Source organism: Corythoichthys intestinalis, unplaced genomic scaffold (assembly GCF_030265065.1).
Source record: "Corythoichthys intestinalis isolate RoL2023-P3 unplaced genomic scaffold, ASM3026506v1 HiC_scaffold_28, whole genome shotgun sequence".
Lineage (NCBI taxonomy): Eukaryota > Metazoa > Chordata > Actinopteri > Syngnathiformes > Syngnathidae > Corythoichthys > Corythoichthys intestinalis.
In genome coordinates this window covers 318749-338432 of record NW_026651597.1, presented here as the reverse complement: position 1 = coordinate 338432, position 19684 = coordinate 318749, and the positions used below count along the sequence as shown (strand labels likewise).

The following is a 19684-nucleotide window of genomic DNA, read 5'->3' as shown; positions in this document are numbered from 1 at the left end:
AATCACATGGCTCTTTTCATCCTTCCACTGTGAATTTAAATGTGTTTCTCACTAGTAAACATCCAAACCATTTGAACAGGGAGGGAAAGTTCATCTGCTGCCATTCCTCCCAGTTCAACAGGATTGGACATCCATTGCCATCAATGGTAGCCAATGAGTTAACTTGAAGAAACGAAGAAAAAAAATGATCATGTCCCTTTATAAACCAACGTGTTGACAGTATGATCATACAGCATGACCTCCGCCCCATACGCACACAAGTTTTTTCAGTTTTTTGCTATGTTGACAGTTTGAGCCCAGATACCAGATTTTCTGGTTCAGTGAATCTGCACATAGCTAATTAAGCATTAATAAGTTGATGAGGAGCTGCCTTTTCCACAGCGCATGGTGGTGGTGGCCACGTCCAGAAAGCGGATGTGCATGCGTGACTCCATCTCCAGTCCATTCAGAATCTGCATGCCCAAAATCAAAAGACAAAGGTGTTTTTTTGTTGTTGTTGTTTTTTTGAAAGATTTATACTTGGTACCTGAAGTTTACATACACAATATAAAAAGGCACATTTTCCTTTCTCACTGTTTGCTGTGAAATCAGATTAAGCTGTTTTATGTCAATGGCCAAAACAATTTTTAAATATGAAAATATATTTATTTCTTTCGGTGTCATGAATCTTCAAAGTCAGAAATGGACAGCTGGATCATGTGTCTTGGTCATTGTGAATAGGGCTACTCCAAAACCTTAAAGACAATGCCTAGTAGAGTTGTCCGATATTATCGTGTTGGCCCATAAAAGCATTGTGAAATATCGTATAATATCAACATCGCTTTTATAATACATCCAATTTACTACATACATCACAAAACAATTAGCCATAATATGTCAAGTCCACGACCGCATATATCGGTATCGGTTTGATATAGGTATTGGATTTTTTTTAGTTGGACAATATCGGGATATTGATTAAAAAGTAATTATTGAACAACTCTAGTGCCTAGTGTTACCACTACTGTTTTTTTCTCCTGATTTCTTTTAGTATTTCTTTAAAAAATAGAAAGTCACCATTTCAAATGACTCATTTTGTGCCATGTCTATGATTTGCTTCTTTCGCCACACAGCAAAACAACTGAGTGAGCATGTACCGAAACTGGTAATTCCATCATTTATGCCAGAGGTTTTATTTTGCCAATTGTACTAGACCCTCCTGAATAATAAAACATCCTATTATAAGTTTTTCTCATGCTTAGAATCTTATGTAACGCTTTATATAGTGCTTGTGAAACCCTGGATGAGTTGGATAAAACAAACCTGCTCAAAATGCTCGAAGGTAATCCCCTCGTAGAATTCATCCGGTGCCTGACAGGTGGTAAAAAAAAATGCGGATTCATATTTGAGTTGTGCGTGTTAGCTCATTGTAGTCACTTGTTCTTAGGATTTATGCTGATTTGTGGTTACCATGTGTGGTACGTTGGTGCTGGCCACTTCCAACATGGCTGCGTCGGCGATGATCTTGGCTGCCTCATGCCCAATGGCACCGCTTTTGGATAGCAGCTCCTCCACAACCTACGCACCAGCATACACATAAATTTAAAACTATTTTGAGTTTTCTTTTCTTTTGAGCTGACATGTCACCATTGACGAAGAGTGGACTCCCACATATTAGTTGTTGAGGACCTGCGGATTTACATATTTGTATATATTTTTTTAAATTGCATCACAAAAAGTGAAATTTGTGTGAGTGATGTCAGAATTATGTATGAATGAGTGTATGTTTATGTGAATTATATATGATTTTACGTGAAAAATACCCACCGACAGGGGCGCTGGAGCTCACTCACACGAGGGGGTGCTGAGGATCTTTTTTAATTTTTCCCTATACAAAAACAGTCGTTTTGGTCCTAATTTGTCATGTTCGAGCATTTTCTCTATACAAGGCGTGCACAATGGTACACACACATGCCGGATAGTTTACATCCTACTAGTAGTAGGATGTAAACTAGTAAACCAGTGTTCTATTTCACCGGCAGTGTGTGTTGGAGTTTTTGTATTGGAAATAAAAGCGCCCGTGTATTATAATGCAAATCCCCGCAGCTAGACACTGCAATGACCCACGAACTCATTTGAAAATTAAAAAGGCCAATAAGCCTCGGTTTAACGCCCTCTTTTCACAACACTAAAATAAATAGCACACAAATATCCAACAGCGCTCTGCACAGCGGCCGCTCAACAGCAACAACAAATAATAATATGGCTACAATGCAAGCATGTCTTACCTATTTGAAGACACCAAAGGACCATTATCTTGGTTTTCGACCTTGATATTAATTTTAAAGAAAAAAAAATCGCTAATTCATTTTTGCGCCATGTTAACACCTCCTCTGTCAAGTTAACTTTTCCAATAGCGCCGGAGAGGAGTCCTGGTTGGAATGAGCTCAGACAGTCCGCTATTCATATGATGTACGATTTGGAACATTATGCATGCGTTATGAAATATGTTCAACTTAGTGAGCCAGAGAAGGCGTAAACCAGGGGTCACCAAACTTTACGGCCCGCCTCCACATTTGGTCCGACCCCCTGAACAAAAACAAAATTTGGAAAAAAAAAAGTTTTTTTTTTTTCAATAGTGTTATTTATTTCCTGGCTTTTTTCTGTGAAGAACCCAGAGAGGGTTATTTGGTTATTATCTATTTAATTAATAGTGTTATTATTATTTATTATTATATTATATTATTTTATTTACTTTGTTCCGTGAAGAATCCAGAAAAGGTTATTTGATTGTGGCTTTCTGAAAAACAATAAATCTTTACATTTTGGCACTCCTGCAATCGTCGAACCTTTTCTATTACAAACTGACCCCGGCCCCTCATGAGAGAAGGGAAAGTTATGGGGCCCTCGCAGGAAAAAGTTTGGGAACCCCTGGCGTAAACAATAAAATAGGGAGTCGGTGGGGGCATTAAAACTGGACCAGGACATGGCCCATACCATCTTCTTTTGTAGGGTTTCTAATTTCTTTAGGTGACTGTGGAAGGTGTTACACCATATTACAGTAGTTAATATGAGACTCAAACAAGGTTTTGTACAAGGTAAGAAGTGAGGTGAAAGGGAGATGGTGTCTTATTTTGAAGAATAGACCAACATATTTGGATAGTGTTGATATCAGGTGCTCTATATGGCATTTGAAGTAGATAGACTTGTCAATAGCGTACTGCAGGAATGCTATTTTTAGACGGTGACGTCGCCATCGTAACACGGAAGTGGGACATTATACTGTACACACGCCCTCCCATACAACTCATGTTATTACTACTTGTTTTCTGCCGGTAATCTTTCAAATAACATGCCGAGTAAATACTGCTGCAATGGAACTTATGGAAATGACCCTAGACATTACGACTATGAAGGATGTTTTCTTAATACGTTTCTCGAAGCCAAAAACTCGAAGGAAAAATTGTGAAGAATGGATCAACTTGCGCGGATGTTAAAAGACCAGATAAATGCCAGCAAGGTGTAGCCATTCACCTTCATATGCTGTAAACATTTTGTTGGGGGCCATGGTGCTACAGAGGACGAAGAGGTAAGCCATTTTGATATTTTTACTTATTTTATAGCATGGCGTCTTGCTGTGCAGCTTCTGTCTGACAATTACCTGAAAAAATTAAAATGGTATCTGACTGCCGCAGTTGTTACCTTTTCTGTTATTAAAAAAAAAAAAAAATTAGTAAGGGGGAAGTGGAAATAAATTAATAGAATTGAGATTTGTTATTAATGAAAAAAATTAAAAGTGTTCAATGGCTGTCACTGAGTAGCATTTGCAATCGCTACACAAAAATAGCAATGTAAATTACCCCAAGAACGGTCAGAGACGTAAGACAACCAGAGGATATAATATATAAGAAAGGCAGGGCATATGGTGATAAAGGCTAGATTGTTGAAACAGGAGAATGTCATTGTCAGTGGCGTAAGAAAAATGTGTCGATTTAAAAAGCTAACTTTGGATCGGGTCGGCTCTTTTTCAGCCTTCGACACTCAACCCATCTCTTTAACTGAACACTTCAACAACTTTACCAGTGAATTTGGCACCAGGGACAGAATTGGTAGGTTTAGCTCAGTAAACATCCCGTTCGTACAAAATTTCCACTCATTTACTATTAGAGTGACGTGTTGCATGCAGTATGCCATTGCCTTAGTCATCTCTTTGACTGGGGGAGACTTCCAGAGGGCAGTAAGGGGAAGGACAGGAAAGCTTCGCCCAGGCACGGGACTCTCCCACAGGCCAGCCTCTACCTGGAGCTCCTAAGAAAAAAATAATGACTATACTGGAGTGATTATGGAATTGGAATAAGATTATTTGCACTATGTTTTTGGGCCATTTTGCTGCACTTTTCATTAAATCTACCTAAAAAAAATGTTATTCAAGCAAATTTTTCTTTTTCGTTATTATTGGGATCAATAACTGAGGCGTTGACCTAGGCCACTGGTTTTGATAGTGGGGCCAGTGAACTTCAAAAGCCAGAGGGCTAGTGGCTAATTTCCCTGTGTTGTCTACCCTTGCTAACACTGCCTGCGCACTTAACCTACCCTATCACCTTTCAATCTGCACTATTTTAAAGAAGGACACAATTTGGGGGACGATTCCAGCAATTAAAAAATAACAAAGTAAAAGCGGCAAGAACATTCAGCAAAAAATCTCCTGAGAATCGTATGTTGTTCTTTTTGTTGTTGTCGTCACTGATGCTGCCATTTTTGACATCGTTTTTTCCACTGTCATTGTTGTTTTTTATAATTGCCTGCAATTTCATCAATATTGTCATTGCAATTGATTTTGTTATCACTGTTTTCATTTTCTTTGTAGTTGTTTTATTTCTTGTCATGATCATTCATTATTATTTTGTTGGTTTCAGTTGTCATTTTCGTTGTTACCTTCCTGTACTCGGCTAGCGTGATGGTGCCATCGCTGTCGGTGTCGTGCATGTTGAACAAAACTGCAAATAGAAAGTTTAGTCTCATCATCATCATAATGACGTGCACTTATCTAATACTAGAGATATTTTAAAGACTTTTATTCTGTTTGGTTTTAAAATACTGTACTATAGAGGCAAATATATACTTACCCAAGGAAGTACCTGTATTTCAAAATGAGAAATACATTTTTTTTTTTTTTTTTTTTTTTTTTTTTTTTTGAACAAACTTAACAGAGGTACATGTAACACATTTGTAGATCGGGATATCAGGGAAAATATTCCCCACTTTCATGAGAAATATTAGAGTAATTGCATCCTAAGTTTAGCCTCAGGAAAATCTCGTAACTGATGTTTTGCATGATGTCAAATGTTGTGACATCCGTTATCGAAGTTGTCTGGATAAGTAGTAATATGCTCTTCTCACTCTTTAAAAAAGCATGCTAGCTTCAATTGTTTGTTGTCCGCTTCCGGAAGATGTACAACCTCTGTTGCAAGCATGAGTAGTAACATTGGGCCTTCAACTAAGCTTAGACCTAATCCATCTGCGTCACAAGTTTTGTCTAACCTTCAGCAATCAGGAGAACAATAACTTACACAATAATGTTCGTAATAAATAACTGCCCTTAATGGTCCAGAAATATTCTAATCTGAAAAAAAAGATGCCAGTGGGGAAAAAAATGAAACTGAATGTTTACATTTTTTTCTTGAATCTTTCAAAAGCGAAAAAAACATTTGATTTTTTATCAGTTACAAAGTTGATATTTTCAGGTTCAAATATTAACTTTTTTGTTTCGTTTATCTAATTTTCACCTTCGGATTTATTATTCACTTTCAGATCTTATTTTTTGTTTCAATTTTTTTTCTTCACAATTAAATATTTTTTTCACTTTCAGATATTTTTTTCGCTTTCAGATCTTTTTTTAGTTCCTGTTTCAAAACTTTTGGCCATGTTTTAATGCGGGGGGCGGGCGTGGCCTCGACGAGAGGCGTGTTGACTTGTGAGACAGCCTATTAAAGCAACCCCAAATGATGTTGCCTTCAGGTAACGTGGGTACTTTGATGAATTATGACTCCACTTTCTCTCCACTTTATTTTCCTGATACCTGTAGTTAAAGTAATGCTAAGGCTGGGGGGGGGGGCTTTGTCTTTTGTAACTCATTCTAGACCACTTGCTCAGTTTTGATGACTAAAAATTGGAAAAGGTTGTTGACTTTTACCTAAAGAAACGATGTGTCCGAAATCCAAAAGAAAACACGAACGCAGCTTAGTATCTTTTTGCTGGTTTGTGCTGTAATATTTTTCATTTGTGCTGCTTTTATTTTTAGGTATTAGTGAAAAATGGACCCGAAGTGGTGCCATTTGTTTGTGCTAGTTGTAGGGACACCCATAGGGTTGCCACCTTTTAGAAATAGAAATAAGGGACGCCCCCCACGCACCCAAAGCCTTACGGGCGAAAAAAAAAAGGGGCATCCCCAAAACTCCTAAAATGCATAGAAATGTATCTATTTTTAGATTAGAAAACTGTATTGTGCACTATGTGGGCATGGCAGTTTCCTTGCAGCAGACTGTTTTATTTTTTTTTCTGCAGGTAAGTGAAAGCGAAGTTAAGAATATCGTAATTAACATTTGTGTTGTCGGCACTGAATCTGGTCAAGTGACCCATTGACAAGCCAAATTTCTTAAGGGAATGTTCCAAGAAAGCTAACTTCCAGCAGCTGACTCGTCTGCATTCTCTATGAAGTCCAGCATTTTGTTGATGACCCCAGACTCTGGACTGAAGTACTGGACAGCAAGGGGAAACATCTTCCTGCTCAATCTATTCGAGGCATCAGTCTGTATGGAGAATGGGATGGGTGATGTTAAGATCTTGAGCACACCACCCACTGCCTTTGGACCCAGGCCTTGTTTCAACAGTGCCTCTTGCTTTGTTCTCCCCAAAGTCATTTTCTTCACCATTTTGGAATCACATAAAATCATCTGATTGAGCCTGTGTCCACAGTCAGCACTATTGTAGCTCTGGCCACATTTTACTGTGTGCTATACCTGTGTCACCTCAGCGGCAGTAATTTAGAGGGTAGGAGTGGGATGATGTCAAATTATTGCTTTAATTTTGGTGTCACTATTAATCAATCAATAGATAGTATATATTCGCAGTAGGACTATTCAGTGTTTATTTGCTGTTAATCTATTTGGAATAATTCCAAATGAGGATCATTAGTTACCATAACAAAATAAGATGTTCTTTATGAGTGCATAAATTCATTCCATATTGATTGATAAGAAATGCATGTTTAAAAAAAAAAAAAAAACATTCCTGAAAATAATCAACCATAGCAGCAACTGAAATAGCCTTGCTATACTCCCATTAATGCAAGATGTATGAAGGCAAATAAAAATATAGCCTATATGTTATCCATATACAAGAGCATAATAACATACCAAATCAAGCTCAGGGGATGTTTCAGGTACAAAGAATTGTGACGAAGGCTCTTCTGGGATCTTATATTCCATTTGTGGAGTCCCCTGCAGCATGCTGTTTTACACCTCCGTGAGACACTGCAAAAACTTTCCTGCCTGCCTTGTAGTTCGCGTTATAATCATCATCAGTGACTCTATCGAGCCACGGCTTAGCCTCTTTTTCACTCCAGTCTATTTTTTGGAGACGTTTCCCCTTTTGAAGATGACGTGGGGTGTCCTGAGCTTCTGATGTTGAAGAGACAGTTTTGAAAACGCGTGGGGCGGTGCACTGAGCAAAGCGAGCGAGGTAACTAGGCAACGAACCCGGAAGTGGAGCGCAGTGCAGGGCAGACAGCTGCGGGCAGGCAGATAACTATCTTGCTGTCTTTAATATCTCCTGCCGTTTTTGTTCATTCTTGCTGGCTCAGTGTTCACTCGTGAGTGCAGGTGTGTGTTTGTCCGTGCCAGACGTGCATGGGCTGGGCGTGCCGCCGGAGCCGTGGGTCGTGCGGGATCACCTCCCCATGGGACAATTGTGAAATACGGAATAAATTGCGTTCCGTATTGAACAAATACGGAACGCAACTTTTAATTCCCAATTACAGAACGATTCCGTATTTCAAGGGACGGGTGGCAAGCCTAGACACCCACATGATACTTAGGTGGTAGAGCCTGATGCGTCTCATATATATCACATCTATATAGAACTAGATGCGAAATCACAGACCGGCCTGGATTAGTAAACAGCCGCCATTTTAGATCACTAGACTTCTCAGGAAGGCTCTGTTGTAGCACACCTAAAGTGAGTAACTTTTTATCTAAAATACTCCTAAATCGGCCAAATCTTGACATGAATATCTTTGATGAAACCGTTTTAAAACTTTCACATGTCACAAGTAGATGGATGGGAAATAATGCAATAACAGCTAGGATAGGCTGTCTCTCACAAGCCAACACGCCTGTCGTCGAGGCCACACCCCCATGTTAATACACGGCCAAAAGTTTTTAAACTGATAGAAATAAAAAAAAAATCTGAAAGTGAAAAATGTATTTGAACGTGAAAAAAAAAATGAAATTGAAAAAATAAGATCTGAAAGTGGAAAAAAAATCTGAAGGTGAAAATTAGATAACCGAAACTAAAAAGCTAAAATTTGAACCTTAAAATATCAACTTTGTAACTGAAAAAAATATAACGTGTTTTTCCCTTTTGAAAGATTCAAGAAAATAATTAAACATTCAGTTTCAATTTATTATTTTCAATCGTTTTCTTTTTTTCAGATTTCAATACTTTTGACATTGATCTAGCACCAAACTCCTTGTGTGCCAAATTGCTTTTTTGTGGTCACCATGTGAAATCCATGAAGTCCAGTGAAAAGATATATCACTTCAGTGTAACTTCACTCGACTTCATTTGAGGCATCAAATGTCAAAAGTGATGCGTGAGAATTTAGTTGGGATCTATTGTTGGCTTGCAACTCACAGCGTAACTTCTGCCTCCTGATGGCATGGCGTTCGTCTTCGCTGCTTTTGTGCTGGGGGGGACGAAAATGACTCATGACCATCAGGAAGTGTCCCAAGGTGATCTCCTCCAGGCAGCCCGACTCACCGTCCTGTTGATTCCTGTCGGATTGAGCGCACACGGCAGGTGGGGCAGATCAACCAGCAACAAATTGGACAAAACCACAAGCTCATGTACAATACTGTTAAAATTAGGGTCCAAAAGCTTTTATAAGTAGAACTGGTACAATTTTGAATCATTTTTTTCAGTTGGGTGCCAAGATGAAATGAGGCTTTTTTTTCTTTTCTTTTTTTTTGCATACCTACAATGTAATAGTTCAATCTGAATGTTCTCTCAAAAAAAATTGAACTTAAATCTTATTCATTTGTTTGAGTTTTTTTTTTTTTAATCACACAAATGCCCCCCCCCCCCCCCACACACACACACACACACACACACAAAATAAAATTGTAATTTAAAATTTCAAATCTCTCCTTTTAGAGGGGTAGGGTTTTATCTCAAAAAGTTGTTAGCAAAAATACAATTCTTACTCAAAATATAGATAAATTGGTGTAGAGAATGCACGAATGAGATACCCATTTTTTTCCCTGTTTAATGGGATTTTTTTTCCAAATAATAACTAAAAGTATTGAATTTTTTACTGTACAAAAACAAAACTTTTAAATTAAAAATTGTACAATTGGACCATTTTTGATGTTGACATTTTGATGCACCAATTTATTTAATTTAATGGAGTATGTTTTATTTCCCCACAATAGTTGGAATCTGAACATTCTCTCCAAAGCTTTAAAAAAAACAAAACAATAAACAATATTATATAAAATAAAAAATAAACAATATTTTAGACATTAACTCTAGCTTTATTAATACAGCATAGTCCTTACTTCAGAGTTATTACTTTTGTCGTGATGATTGTCATTATTATTTACCAACCTTTTGTCAAAGAAGGCATCAATTATTTGCTTCTTGATGGGATTGTTGGCCAGTGCGGGAATGTTCTCCAGATTTTCTCTGCTGCAAGAATATAGGCACACATAAACACACGTGCAGTTGTTGATCAATTAATGCTAACTTGACTATGTTTTTATTTTGATTTCCTTCAAAAATAATATCGCTTTAAAAATTGTACACCATAAAAACACACATGAAAAATCGACATTTTGGTAACATTAATATTTCAACGCTGGCTGAGCGTTGCATGAATGATGTTCAAACTTTGACATTGTTTACGACTTTATGAGAAAAGAAATTAGACTTTTGACATGTGCAACGCAAAAAGCCAAATAAAAAGAGCTAAAAAGTTCATTCAAGGATGCAATATTAGACTTAAGATTTATTCTATGTATTTTGTGCAAACTGTTCACCCTTTGTTTACTCACAACTTGTGAGTCCGACAACCTGTTACTGTACCTGTACTGGGCTAGCTTTTCAAAGTAAAACTTGATTACAAAATAAGAGTCTGGTTGACATTTTTACCTTATAGTCTCCTGATTTCCGCTGAGTTGTTGAAATCTTTTGTGGAGATTTTTGATCTGTTCTGTGGAAACTGACAAGCGCACAAAAGAGAGTTACAAAGTTGTACCTTAAGTCGTACATTTGTGGTGGGAATGGCTATTTTTTTTTTTTTTTTTTTTTAAAGAAAAGATGTAAGTCCAAACAATGAGGAAGTTCAAAGTCGCATAAAAGATCACTAACACTCATAGTATTAGGTACACGTTTATGTTAACTTTCCTCTCACAAAGCAAAAACATTTCAATGGAAGCATAGCCATATGTAGATGTTAATACACGTCCTAAATATTTGACAAAAGATTGTCAGTTCCCATTTCAACGTCATAAATTGGAAAATGATCTACATCTGTATGTATTTCAATGCAAGTAAAGTATGATTTTTCGATGCAAAAATAACTTTTTGAAACTCTTTACAAAGCTTACTTTTATCCACAATTAGTCTTGGTCATTGTTCAGAGAAAAATAAATTTCTGTTTAAAAAAAAAGAAAGAAAACTTGCAAAAGTTGGATTTTCATTGGAAAGGACAAACACTGAAAATGATGATTATATATTCCACAGGAAATTATTTATTCAATTTTTATTTATACAATCAATAAAGTCACCCGAATTCATGACCACACACACAAAAAAAACAGGATTAAAAAAAATTTGCATTTTGATTTATTTTTTTCCCCATATAAAAAGAGTGCACTAAGACGTACAACTCAATTGACATTGTCTACGGATGAGTCAAGTTTCATTTCTTTGCCAGATTTGGAAGTAAACTGCACTTTAAAAAGTACATGTATATTGAAATTTTGTAAACATGAAATTAACATTATTACAGTCTTCTTTAATATAATTAAGACTAAAGTCGGCAAAACAGTAGATGCAGTCATGGAAACTATAATTCACTAATGTGACTTTAAGAACAGTAAATACATTTTGAATCCAAATAGAATCACTACAATTCCTTAAGGTAATGGTTTAATGGGGTTGGGGAAGACAAGAGTCAAATATACTGTAAATCTTTATCTATTAAATCAAGTCTTGCCTTACGTACATCCCGTTTTTTGGGCCAATTCTTCATAGTGACGCTGGTGGTCCGGACGTGCCTGCCACGACCCCATTGCTACTACAGACAATGTCAACTTTGGGGGCTCACTTGCTGGATGTGTCCTTCCCTCGCCAAATCCCTCCCTTCCTCCTTCCCTCCCTCAGGGTCCTAAGTCCATCTCCTCTGACAAGATCATAAAAAGTCTATATAAGCATTCAATCCATTTCCTTGATAGCCAACTAGTATGCAACAACTTTTTCTGACTCAAGACATGTTTAGAAGCAAGCCTGTCACCAGATTTTAGTGCCCTCAACTTTTAATTTTTTGAAAAAAAGTTTTTGACATTATTTTTCACAACAATTTTACCAGGTTTGAATGACCATTTGTGTTCAAAGTGCAGAGAATGTCATTTTAAAAGCCATTTTAGTTCGTCTTTACTTTTTATTCCTTCTGCTAAATTCTGTCTTTGGTTAATATGTAGCTGACTGGAGCTCATTTCAATACCCTTTGCTCTGATTGGCCCTCGGTGGAGTGGGAGTGTCATTCATTAGCTTGTACGCATTGCTGCCAGACACCCAGTGTTGTTAATAATGGCGTTAAGAGTGGAGAAATACTTCTCTGTGTCGATTTTTTTTTTTTTTTTTTTTTTTAATTAACCTAGATGACAGAACCCTGAGTCATTAGAAACACAACTACTTCGAATGTAATACTAACATTCAACCAAATATATGAACGTAGAACAATTAATACAACACTAATACAATATACTGTATCTCTGTGTACACATTTGAACCAAAATACAACAGAAGACACATAATAGACATTAACAGGAGATAAACACAGAAATGTGTATGGAACACCCTATGAACACAATCCAACAGCAAAAACGTCTCTTAGAACTACTCCTTCTCCCCCTACTAGTGGGAGTCATGTTAACGCAGGCAGGCAATGCCCCCCAGCAGCGGAAGGGATTCTCTTCATCCCATCCTAGCCTGGAAACCTTCCACAAAATATGGGTAAACGGGCTCAGGACTATATCCACCGGCCGGACTCGGGTTTATACCGCCTAGAGGACCTCCTCACACGTCCCGAAGAGGAAGTAGGGTCCAGAGGGCACCACATCAGTAACCACCGCCAGGGTGGTGCACAAAGAAGAGCCATGGGGACTGCATGCCGTCCACTGGTCACTCCCCACCGGCAGGACTGGAACCCCGGGGTCACAAGGGAAGGCAACAGCGTAGAAGGACACACACCTGGGGGAGGTGGGTGGCAGTTGCGTAGAGTTAAGCAACCCGATCCGTCAACTCTGACCCAGTACTGACCATGGCCGAGCGACTCCACCACCATGTCAGATCTGTCCCACTTCTGGGGGCTCAGGCCCAGCTGGTTATGAAGGAACACCCTCTTGCCAAGTGCTAGTGGGCGGAGGGGGCCTCGAGTGGGACCACAAAGACTCAGTCGTACGAGACAGCCGGGTGCGAAAGTCGTCCTCCTTCGAATCCCCCATGCCTGTCGCCACAGAGGTTGGAGAACTTCTCGAGTCTCTTGACTAAGGAGAGCGAGTCACGAAGAGGATGGCCGATGATGACCTGCGCAGGTGGGAGGTTGCAGTCCGGGTCAGGACTGTTGCACAGCTGCAGCATTGCACGCAAGAAACGGTCCTGATCCTGTTGGGCCAGTATTAGACATGAGGAGGCGCTTGGCAGTCTTCACAGCGACCTCAGCCCTGCCATTCGATTGAGGGAAGGCAACAGAGGATGCCTGACCTGCCAAACACAGAGGAAATCCTCAGTCTGGCTACCCGTAAACTCTAGGCCATAATCACTCAAAAGCTCTTCTGGCACGCCGAAGGTGGCGAAGAACGAGATAGATAGAAGAAGAAGATAGAACAGCAGACCGCAGATAGGTCTGCCGGGGCACGGTCATGTGCGTCCACCACACCCCCACATTCGATAAGGCGCAAAAGGTGATCCATGCAAGCGTCAGTCTAGAGTGCAAGAAGGAAAAGGAGATGGCCCCCAAGCTCCCGTGTATTGTCACGGATGGAAGACATGAGAGCCGATTCCACGGCATCTGGAACGCTCGGCACCCCCAGCCAGAAGCCACACACCAAGCCCAAAGGGTTGGCATACCTCGAAGCAGCATCAGCAGCATGGTTGCTCTTGCAAGGCAGGTGAACGATCTCAAAGCGCCACGGTAGGGTCCATTGCTGAAGCCTGAACAGGCGCGAGTTCGAAATCTCATCCAGCGTACGGTCCCCAAAAAGTTTCACAAGGGGCTTATGATCGGTGACCATAACAAGATTGTCGCACCCTTGGGTGAAGTAGTGCGTCTGCTCCAAACTCCAGACCACGGCCAGGTCACCCCCCTCAACAGCAGCGTAACGCTATTCAGCAGGGTTCAGGAAGCGCGAACCAGCAAGAGTAATCCTCCAGCCACCAGGACAGCAGTCTAGCAAACCTGAAGCACAGGCGCACTGTTTCTGGAGAAAGAAGTATCCAATACCACGCCTGGACCAGTCAGGGCGGAGACAGGTGCACTTCTACATGTCATAGATCTCCTCGCCCTGACGGATGGCCTCTATGATTGCCAGCATGGACCGCTGAAAGGCCTCCTCCATTTTCGGGGACCACGAGAACTTGCAGCGAGGGCTGAAAAAGGCTTGAATGGGGCCATCATGTCGTGAAACTGGGCATAGTTGTCCACCTGGTTGACTAGGCCGAACCAGCTCCTGATATCCGTGGTGCGGACGGGGATGGGGAAGTCGCAGATGGCGAATTGGAATTTGTCAGGGTTCAACACGATGCCGGCATGCCAAACAAGGGTGGGGAAGTCGACGTTCTGCCACCAATGCTACTCCAAATCGGTGTCGTAGTGGTTTGTGTCATCCACGCAATGCTCCTTGCGCTCAAAGTCGGAGAGGAAAGCGTCAAAACGGCGGTTGTAGCCATTCCCTGACGGGAGGAAGCCTTGCGGAGCTCTCGTGTAACGCCAGAGGCCAAAAAGCGTGATAAAGGTGGTGAGATGTTGATCACACTCATGCAGGGGCACGCTGTGGTACCATTCCAAGCATCCGTAACAGACTTCCAGGTATCTTTTGGAACCTTCCGAGCAAGATCGAATGGCGAGTCTGTAGCAAAAGTCTCACGCAGGCAGAACTTATTAAGGGGAGAGAGGTCCACAGTCCTACGTGAGGAACTGTCATGCTTCCTAGTGACCACCATACGATGACACCACGTCACAGACACACACACGTTTGCCATGTTGCCCACGCTCAATGACACCAAGGGCTTCGTCACGCAGGAGGTCATCGTAGACTCTCTGCTGCCAGTGCAGGGGCACAGCGGCTGCAGTGTGGCAGGCTTTCGGGGTGGCCTCGGGGTCCACATGTACCTTGACCGATGGCCCCACCATGCGCCGGATGAGGACAGGTATTAAAAGTGGACGATGCATACCTCTTGAGAACTTTTCATGCGTCCATTATTCTCAGGCACACAAGGAAATTGTAAAGCAGCAGGGCGAGCCGGGGGGACCGACCGCTGAGGGCAGGAACATTGGGTAAGATGGGAGCTTCTCGCCATAAATGGATGAATGCTGAATAAGTGCATGGGGGCTACCGCAGCCAGACGGAAGGAAAGAAGGCAGGAGGCCAAGGTTGAGCAGCAAATCATACTACAGGACCATGGCCTGTACTGAGTTTCTCATGTACACCATGGAGCAGCAGGACACCATCGTAACGTCACCGCAGGCCATCAAGAGTCTGGCAAAGAACACCCCCTCAATAGCGATGGGGGAAGCGGTTGGTGGCAGACATGCTGAGATTAACGGGGCGTAGATCACGACACGAGAACCCGTAAGCGAGGAATTCATCCAAAGATGAAAGGTCTGACTGTTCACCAGTGTCAGCGATAGCAGATACCCTAGGCCCCTACAGAGAGCCCTGAGTGCGGGACCTGCTCCGAGGGTCAGTCGTAGAGTCTAAGGATATGGTGATGAAGACATGGGGGTGGTCTCTGAGCCTGGCCCGCCTCCATTCGCCTTTACAAAAATTATGATGATCGAAGTCTAATGGGAGGGGAACCGACGACATACCCATGTGACAATAGTCGGCAGCAACTACACCGGCGGCGCTGGGCAGGGCGGGACCCAGAATGAATTGCCGGGACCAATGCGATCAGTTCTGACTTAGTGGCGGCCTGATGACTGTCCGGGGTCGGCAGTAGTCGCTTTTTGTGCCGTCGAGCCTTGTAGCAGTCTCTGCAGTATTGGTGTGGCCTGTTATTCTCTCTACGAGGACGTTGAAAGCGTACCCACAATCAAGGCAAGACCCATGCTTGGACCTGCCTCCTTCTCTGATCTTCGGCACCCGTGCACCCCGCTTCAAATCCGTGTAAGTTTTAGTTGCACTCTGTTTAGCTGTGACGCAGCTTCATAATCCTTCCAATTGAAGTGAGTCAGGTTTCCGTGCAGAACCAACGTCCACTTTGGTACACATTGGTCGATTGAAAATGAGTTCGTACGGTGACATCCCATTAGTAGCATGTGGTGTAGCACGGTAAGAAAGTAGAAATTCTTGAACAAAAGGTTTCCATGGCATTTTCACTTGTTCGGCAGACAGTATTGTTTCTTTAAGAATGCGATTCCAGCGCTCTATAGCACCATTAGCTTGAGGATAATAAAGACACACTTTTCTGTGCTTAATGTCCCTTGCTACCAGAAACTCAGCAAACTCGGCAGAAGTAAATTGAGTTCCATTGTCGCTGACCACCTCATTCAGATTTCCAAACCGAGCAAACACTGAAGCAAGGAAGGTGGTAATCGTTGTAGAAGTTATACTTGGAGTGAAAGCAACCTCAGGCCACTTTGTGTAGTAATCCGTGAGTGTCACAGCAAACCTGCAGTCCCAGCTAGCAGACTCAAACGGTCCAACAATGTCTATGCCCACTTTTTGCCACGGAGCATCAGGAAATGGAATAGGCTGAAGTGGTGCGAAATGAGTCTTTGCAATTTTGTCATTCAACTGGCAAGCTTCACATGAACAAATAGTTTCCTGCACACAAATGTCCATGCTTGGCCACCAGTACAAGTCTCTGAGTCTTTGTTTGGTACGAACAACTCCTTGGTGAGTCTCATGTGCCAAGTCCACCAGCTTCTTCCTCAATGCAACTGGCACAAGTCGACGGTGAGGTCCCCTGTAAATGATCACATCTTGAATTGAAAGTTCATGTCTTGTAGCAAAGTATGGTTTGAGCTCTTTTGGTAGATATTTTGCAGTCTCAGGCCAGCCCCTATTTATCTGTACTCTAAGGACTGTGAGCTCAGGACACGCCTCACATGCTTCAACAAATTCCTTCACAGAAAGTGAATTTAATTCTGTGTCCAACAGAGCAACAAGTTCTGGTTCCATCACCGGGTCTGCATCCTCTTCCTCAGGGAGAGGCAAGCGGGAGAAGCAGTCAGCCGCTTGGTTTTGTGAGCCAGGACGATATTCCACATCATAAGTAAAACACAAAAGTATCGCAGACCATTGTGCAATACGAATTCCTGCGCGACCCAATCCTTTTGTAGAAAGCAAAGTTGTTAACGCTTGGTGATCGGTGCGCAGTGTAAATCTTGTGCCCCACAAGAAAGTGCCCCATCTTTCAGCAGCCCACACACAAGCAAGTGCTTCTTTTTCAACAATGGAGTACTTCCGTTCAGCAGCGTTCAATGTGCGTGATGCACATGCAACAGTACGCTCGGTACCATCAGGATGTAACTGTGTAAGCACCGTCCCCAAACCATAATCCGATGCAACTGTAGACACAATGGTGGGAAGGCTGGAGTAAAAAACAGAAAGCGCAGAACTATTCACAATGCGGTCCTTGACATCCTCAAAACTCTCCTGAGCTTCCGTAGATCACTGGAACATGTCGTCACGCAAACATGCTCTCATTGGCTCCACGAGTGAAGTGTAGTTATGTACAAACTTCTGGTACCATGCAGTGAGCCCTAGAAATGAGCGCAGTGTCGTAGCATCACTTGGCGCAGGAGCATCGGTAATGGCTTTGACGTGTTCTGTAAGTGGTTGAAGACCCTCTGCGGAAATTGTGTGTCCTAGAAATCGAAGGCTGGCCTGGTTGAATTGGCATTTTTCCACATTTAGCTGTAGTCCGGCATCTTTGATCCCTGCAAGCACCTCCTGCAGGTTGCGATCATGGTCACTTTTCATTGTGCCATAAACAATGACATCGTCCAAATAGTACTGGACCCCTTTTTTCCCTTTCAGTACAAGTGACATCATCTTGGAGAACGCACTTGGAGCTGAGGACAGACCATAAGGTACTCGCTTAAACCTATAAAGTCCATCGTGCGTTATGAATGCAGTCAAGTCTCGGCTTTCCTCTGCCAAGAGGACTTGATGATAAGCATTTGCAAGGTCGATAGTGGAAAATACTGTAGCACCGCTCATTTCAGAAAATAAGTCATCCATATGTGGAAGTGGATAACAGTCCATCACTATCGCCTTGTTAGGTTCACGTAAATCCACACAAAGTCTCACCGCACCATTCTTGCGTCGTGTAACCACAATTGGCGAGACCCAGGGTGATGCATCAATTTTCTCAATAACGTCCATCTCCAATAGTCTCTGTAGTTCGGTGGAGACAGCTTGACGGACTGAAAAAGGAAGCCTCCGCAGCTTTTGTTGCACAGGTTTCACTGCTTCGTTGCCTTCCTTCACTCTCACCCGGTAAACAAATCCTTTAGCCAAGCCTAGCTTCTCAGTCGCTAGTCCAGCTTTGACCTCATTCACTGGGAGTTCAGGTGAGCACACAGTGTCATTAACAATGGAAAGTCTCGGTGCTTTGAATAAGTCCGTCCCTAATATAGCTGTGTCCGTCTTCCTCACGATGTACAATAGGGCTGGCACAGAAAACGTAGAATGCTGCACTAAAGCAGATAGGCAGCCTAGCACAGGGATGTGTGTCTTTGTATAAGACATTAATTTTAGTTTTGGTTCAGAAAGGAGCACGCCGTTGAAATGTTCTTTGTAGACAGATTCAGGAATGATAGACACAGCAACACCTGTATCCACCACCAGTTCCACTGTGCAGGACCTTGATTCAGCAGTGATGTTCACGTCGCATGTTATTTTCTGTATATGTTGTGTTGTATCAATTTTCTGCACCACAATTTCATCTACTTTTCTTTCATACTCCTTGTCTGAAGACTTGCACACTTTGGCAAATGTCCCACTTTGTTGCATTTACGGCAGTTTACCTTCAGAGCAGGGCAATCTTGGGAATTTGCAAGATGATTAGAAGATCCACACCTGAAGCAGCAGCGGCGGTCCCGTCTTGTGCCGACATTTGTAGCAGCCACAGCATTGTTGCCCTTTCCTCTGCTCCTCAGATGCTTAGTTTTATCATTTACAGTTTGTATTGGGGCCTGCGATTCTGGTCCCAGCGTCCGTGCATATCCAATAGAAGCTTCCACTCGACATGCAATTTGTAATGTCTTTTCCAGTGTCAAATTAGCATCATCTTGCACCAGCAGTCTCTCTCACTTTTGAACAGTTTGCATGCTCAGTTATCTGGTCCCGAATCATTTCATCACAATTGTAGTCAAACCCACACGTAGCAGCAAGCTCACGCAGTGCGGCAGGATACTCAGCAATGGACTCATGCGGCTTCTGTATTCTTTGCCCGAACTTGTGTCGTTCCACCACGACGTTTATTGCAGGGTAGAAGTGCGCACAGAGAGCAGCCATAGCTTCTTTGTATGTAGTACCAGTATTTGCAAGTGTATCGAACAAACGCTGACCCTCTGTGCCCAAGCAATGAAGAAGGAGAGCGCGTAATCTCGTGTCCGGCCAGTCATCGCCAACCGCGTTGATAGCAAGCAGGTAGTTCTCGAACATTTTAGCCCACGTGCGAACGGAATTGTAGGTTGACCCGCACACGGCAGAAATAAAGCAGGAAGAGGCACTGCAACCGCCATCCTTGACGCCAATTTGTTCTGTATCACTAGAATAAGGCCGAAGGAGTACACGAGACAAGCGTCTTCTCTTAACATTCACACTTCTCGATTTTATTCAACTCAACTCCTTCTTCCTCGCAACCCAAGTACAGTCACATACTGGCGCCCACTGGCGGCATGGTGGAATTGCAAATCAATAGTGTAATAATTCCAAAACACAACACCAGCCATAAAACGAAGGTAATT

The 19684-nt window shown here is 42.1% G+C and overlaps 1 protein-coding gene across 1 annotated transcript; it reads right to left on the bottom strand.

Moving 5' to 3' along the window:
• Nucleotides 1-301: 301 nt before the first annotated feature.
• Nucleotides 302-11595, bottom strand: LOC130911338 (calcineurin B homologous protein 3-like). Its single transcript, XM_057829220.1, has 8 exons — nucleotides 11486-11595; nucleotides 10408-10477; nucleotides 9865-9945; nucleotides 8893-9032; nucleotides 4915-4976; nucleotides 1450-1557; nucleotides 1303-1350; nucleotides 302-452 (listed from the first exon to the last, which is right to left on the bottom strand). Exons 1-8 carry the CDS (start codon nucleotides 11550-11552, stop codon nucleotides 348-350), a joined length of 681 nt encoding a protein of 226 aa, XP_057685203.1. The 5' UTR covers nucleotides 11553-11595; the 3' UTR covers nucleotides 302-347.
• Nucleotides 11596-19684: the final 8089 nt, after the last annotated feature.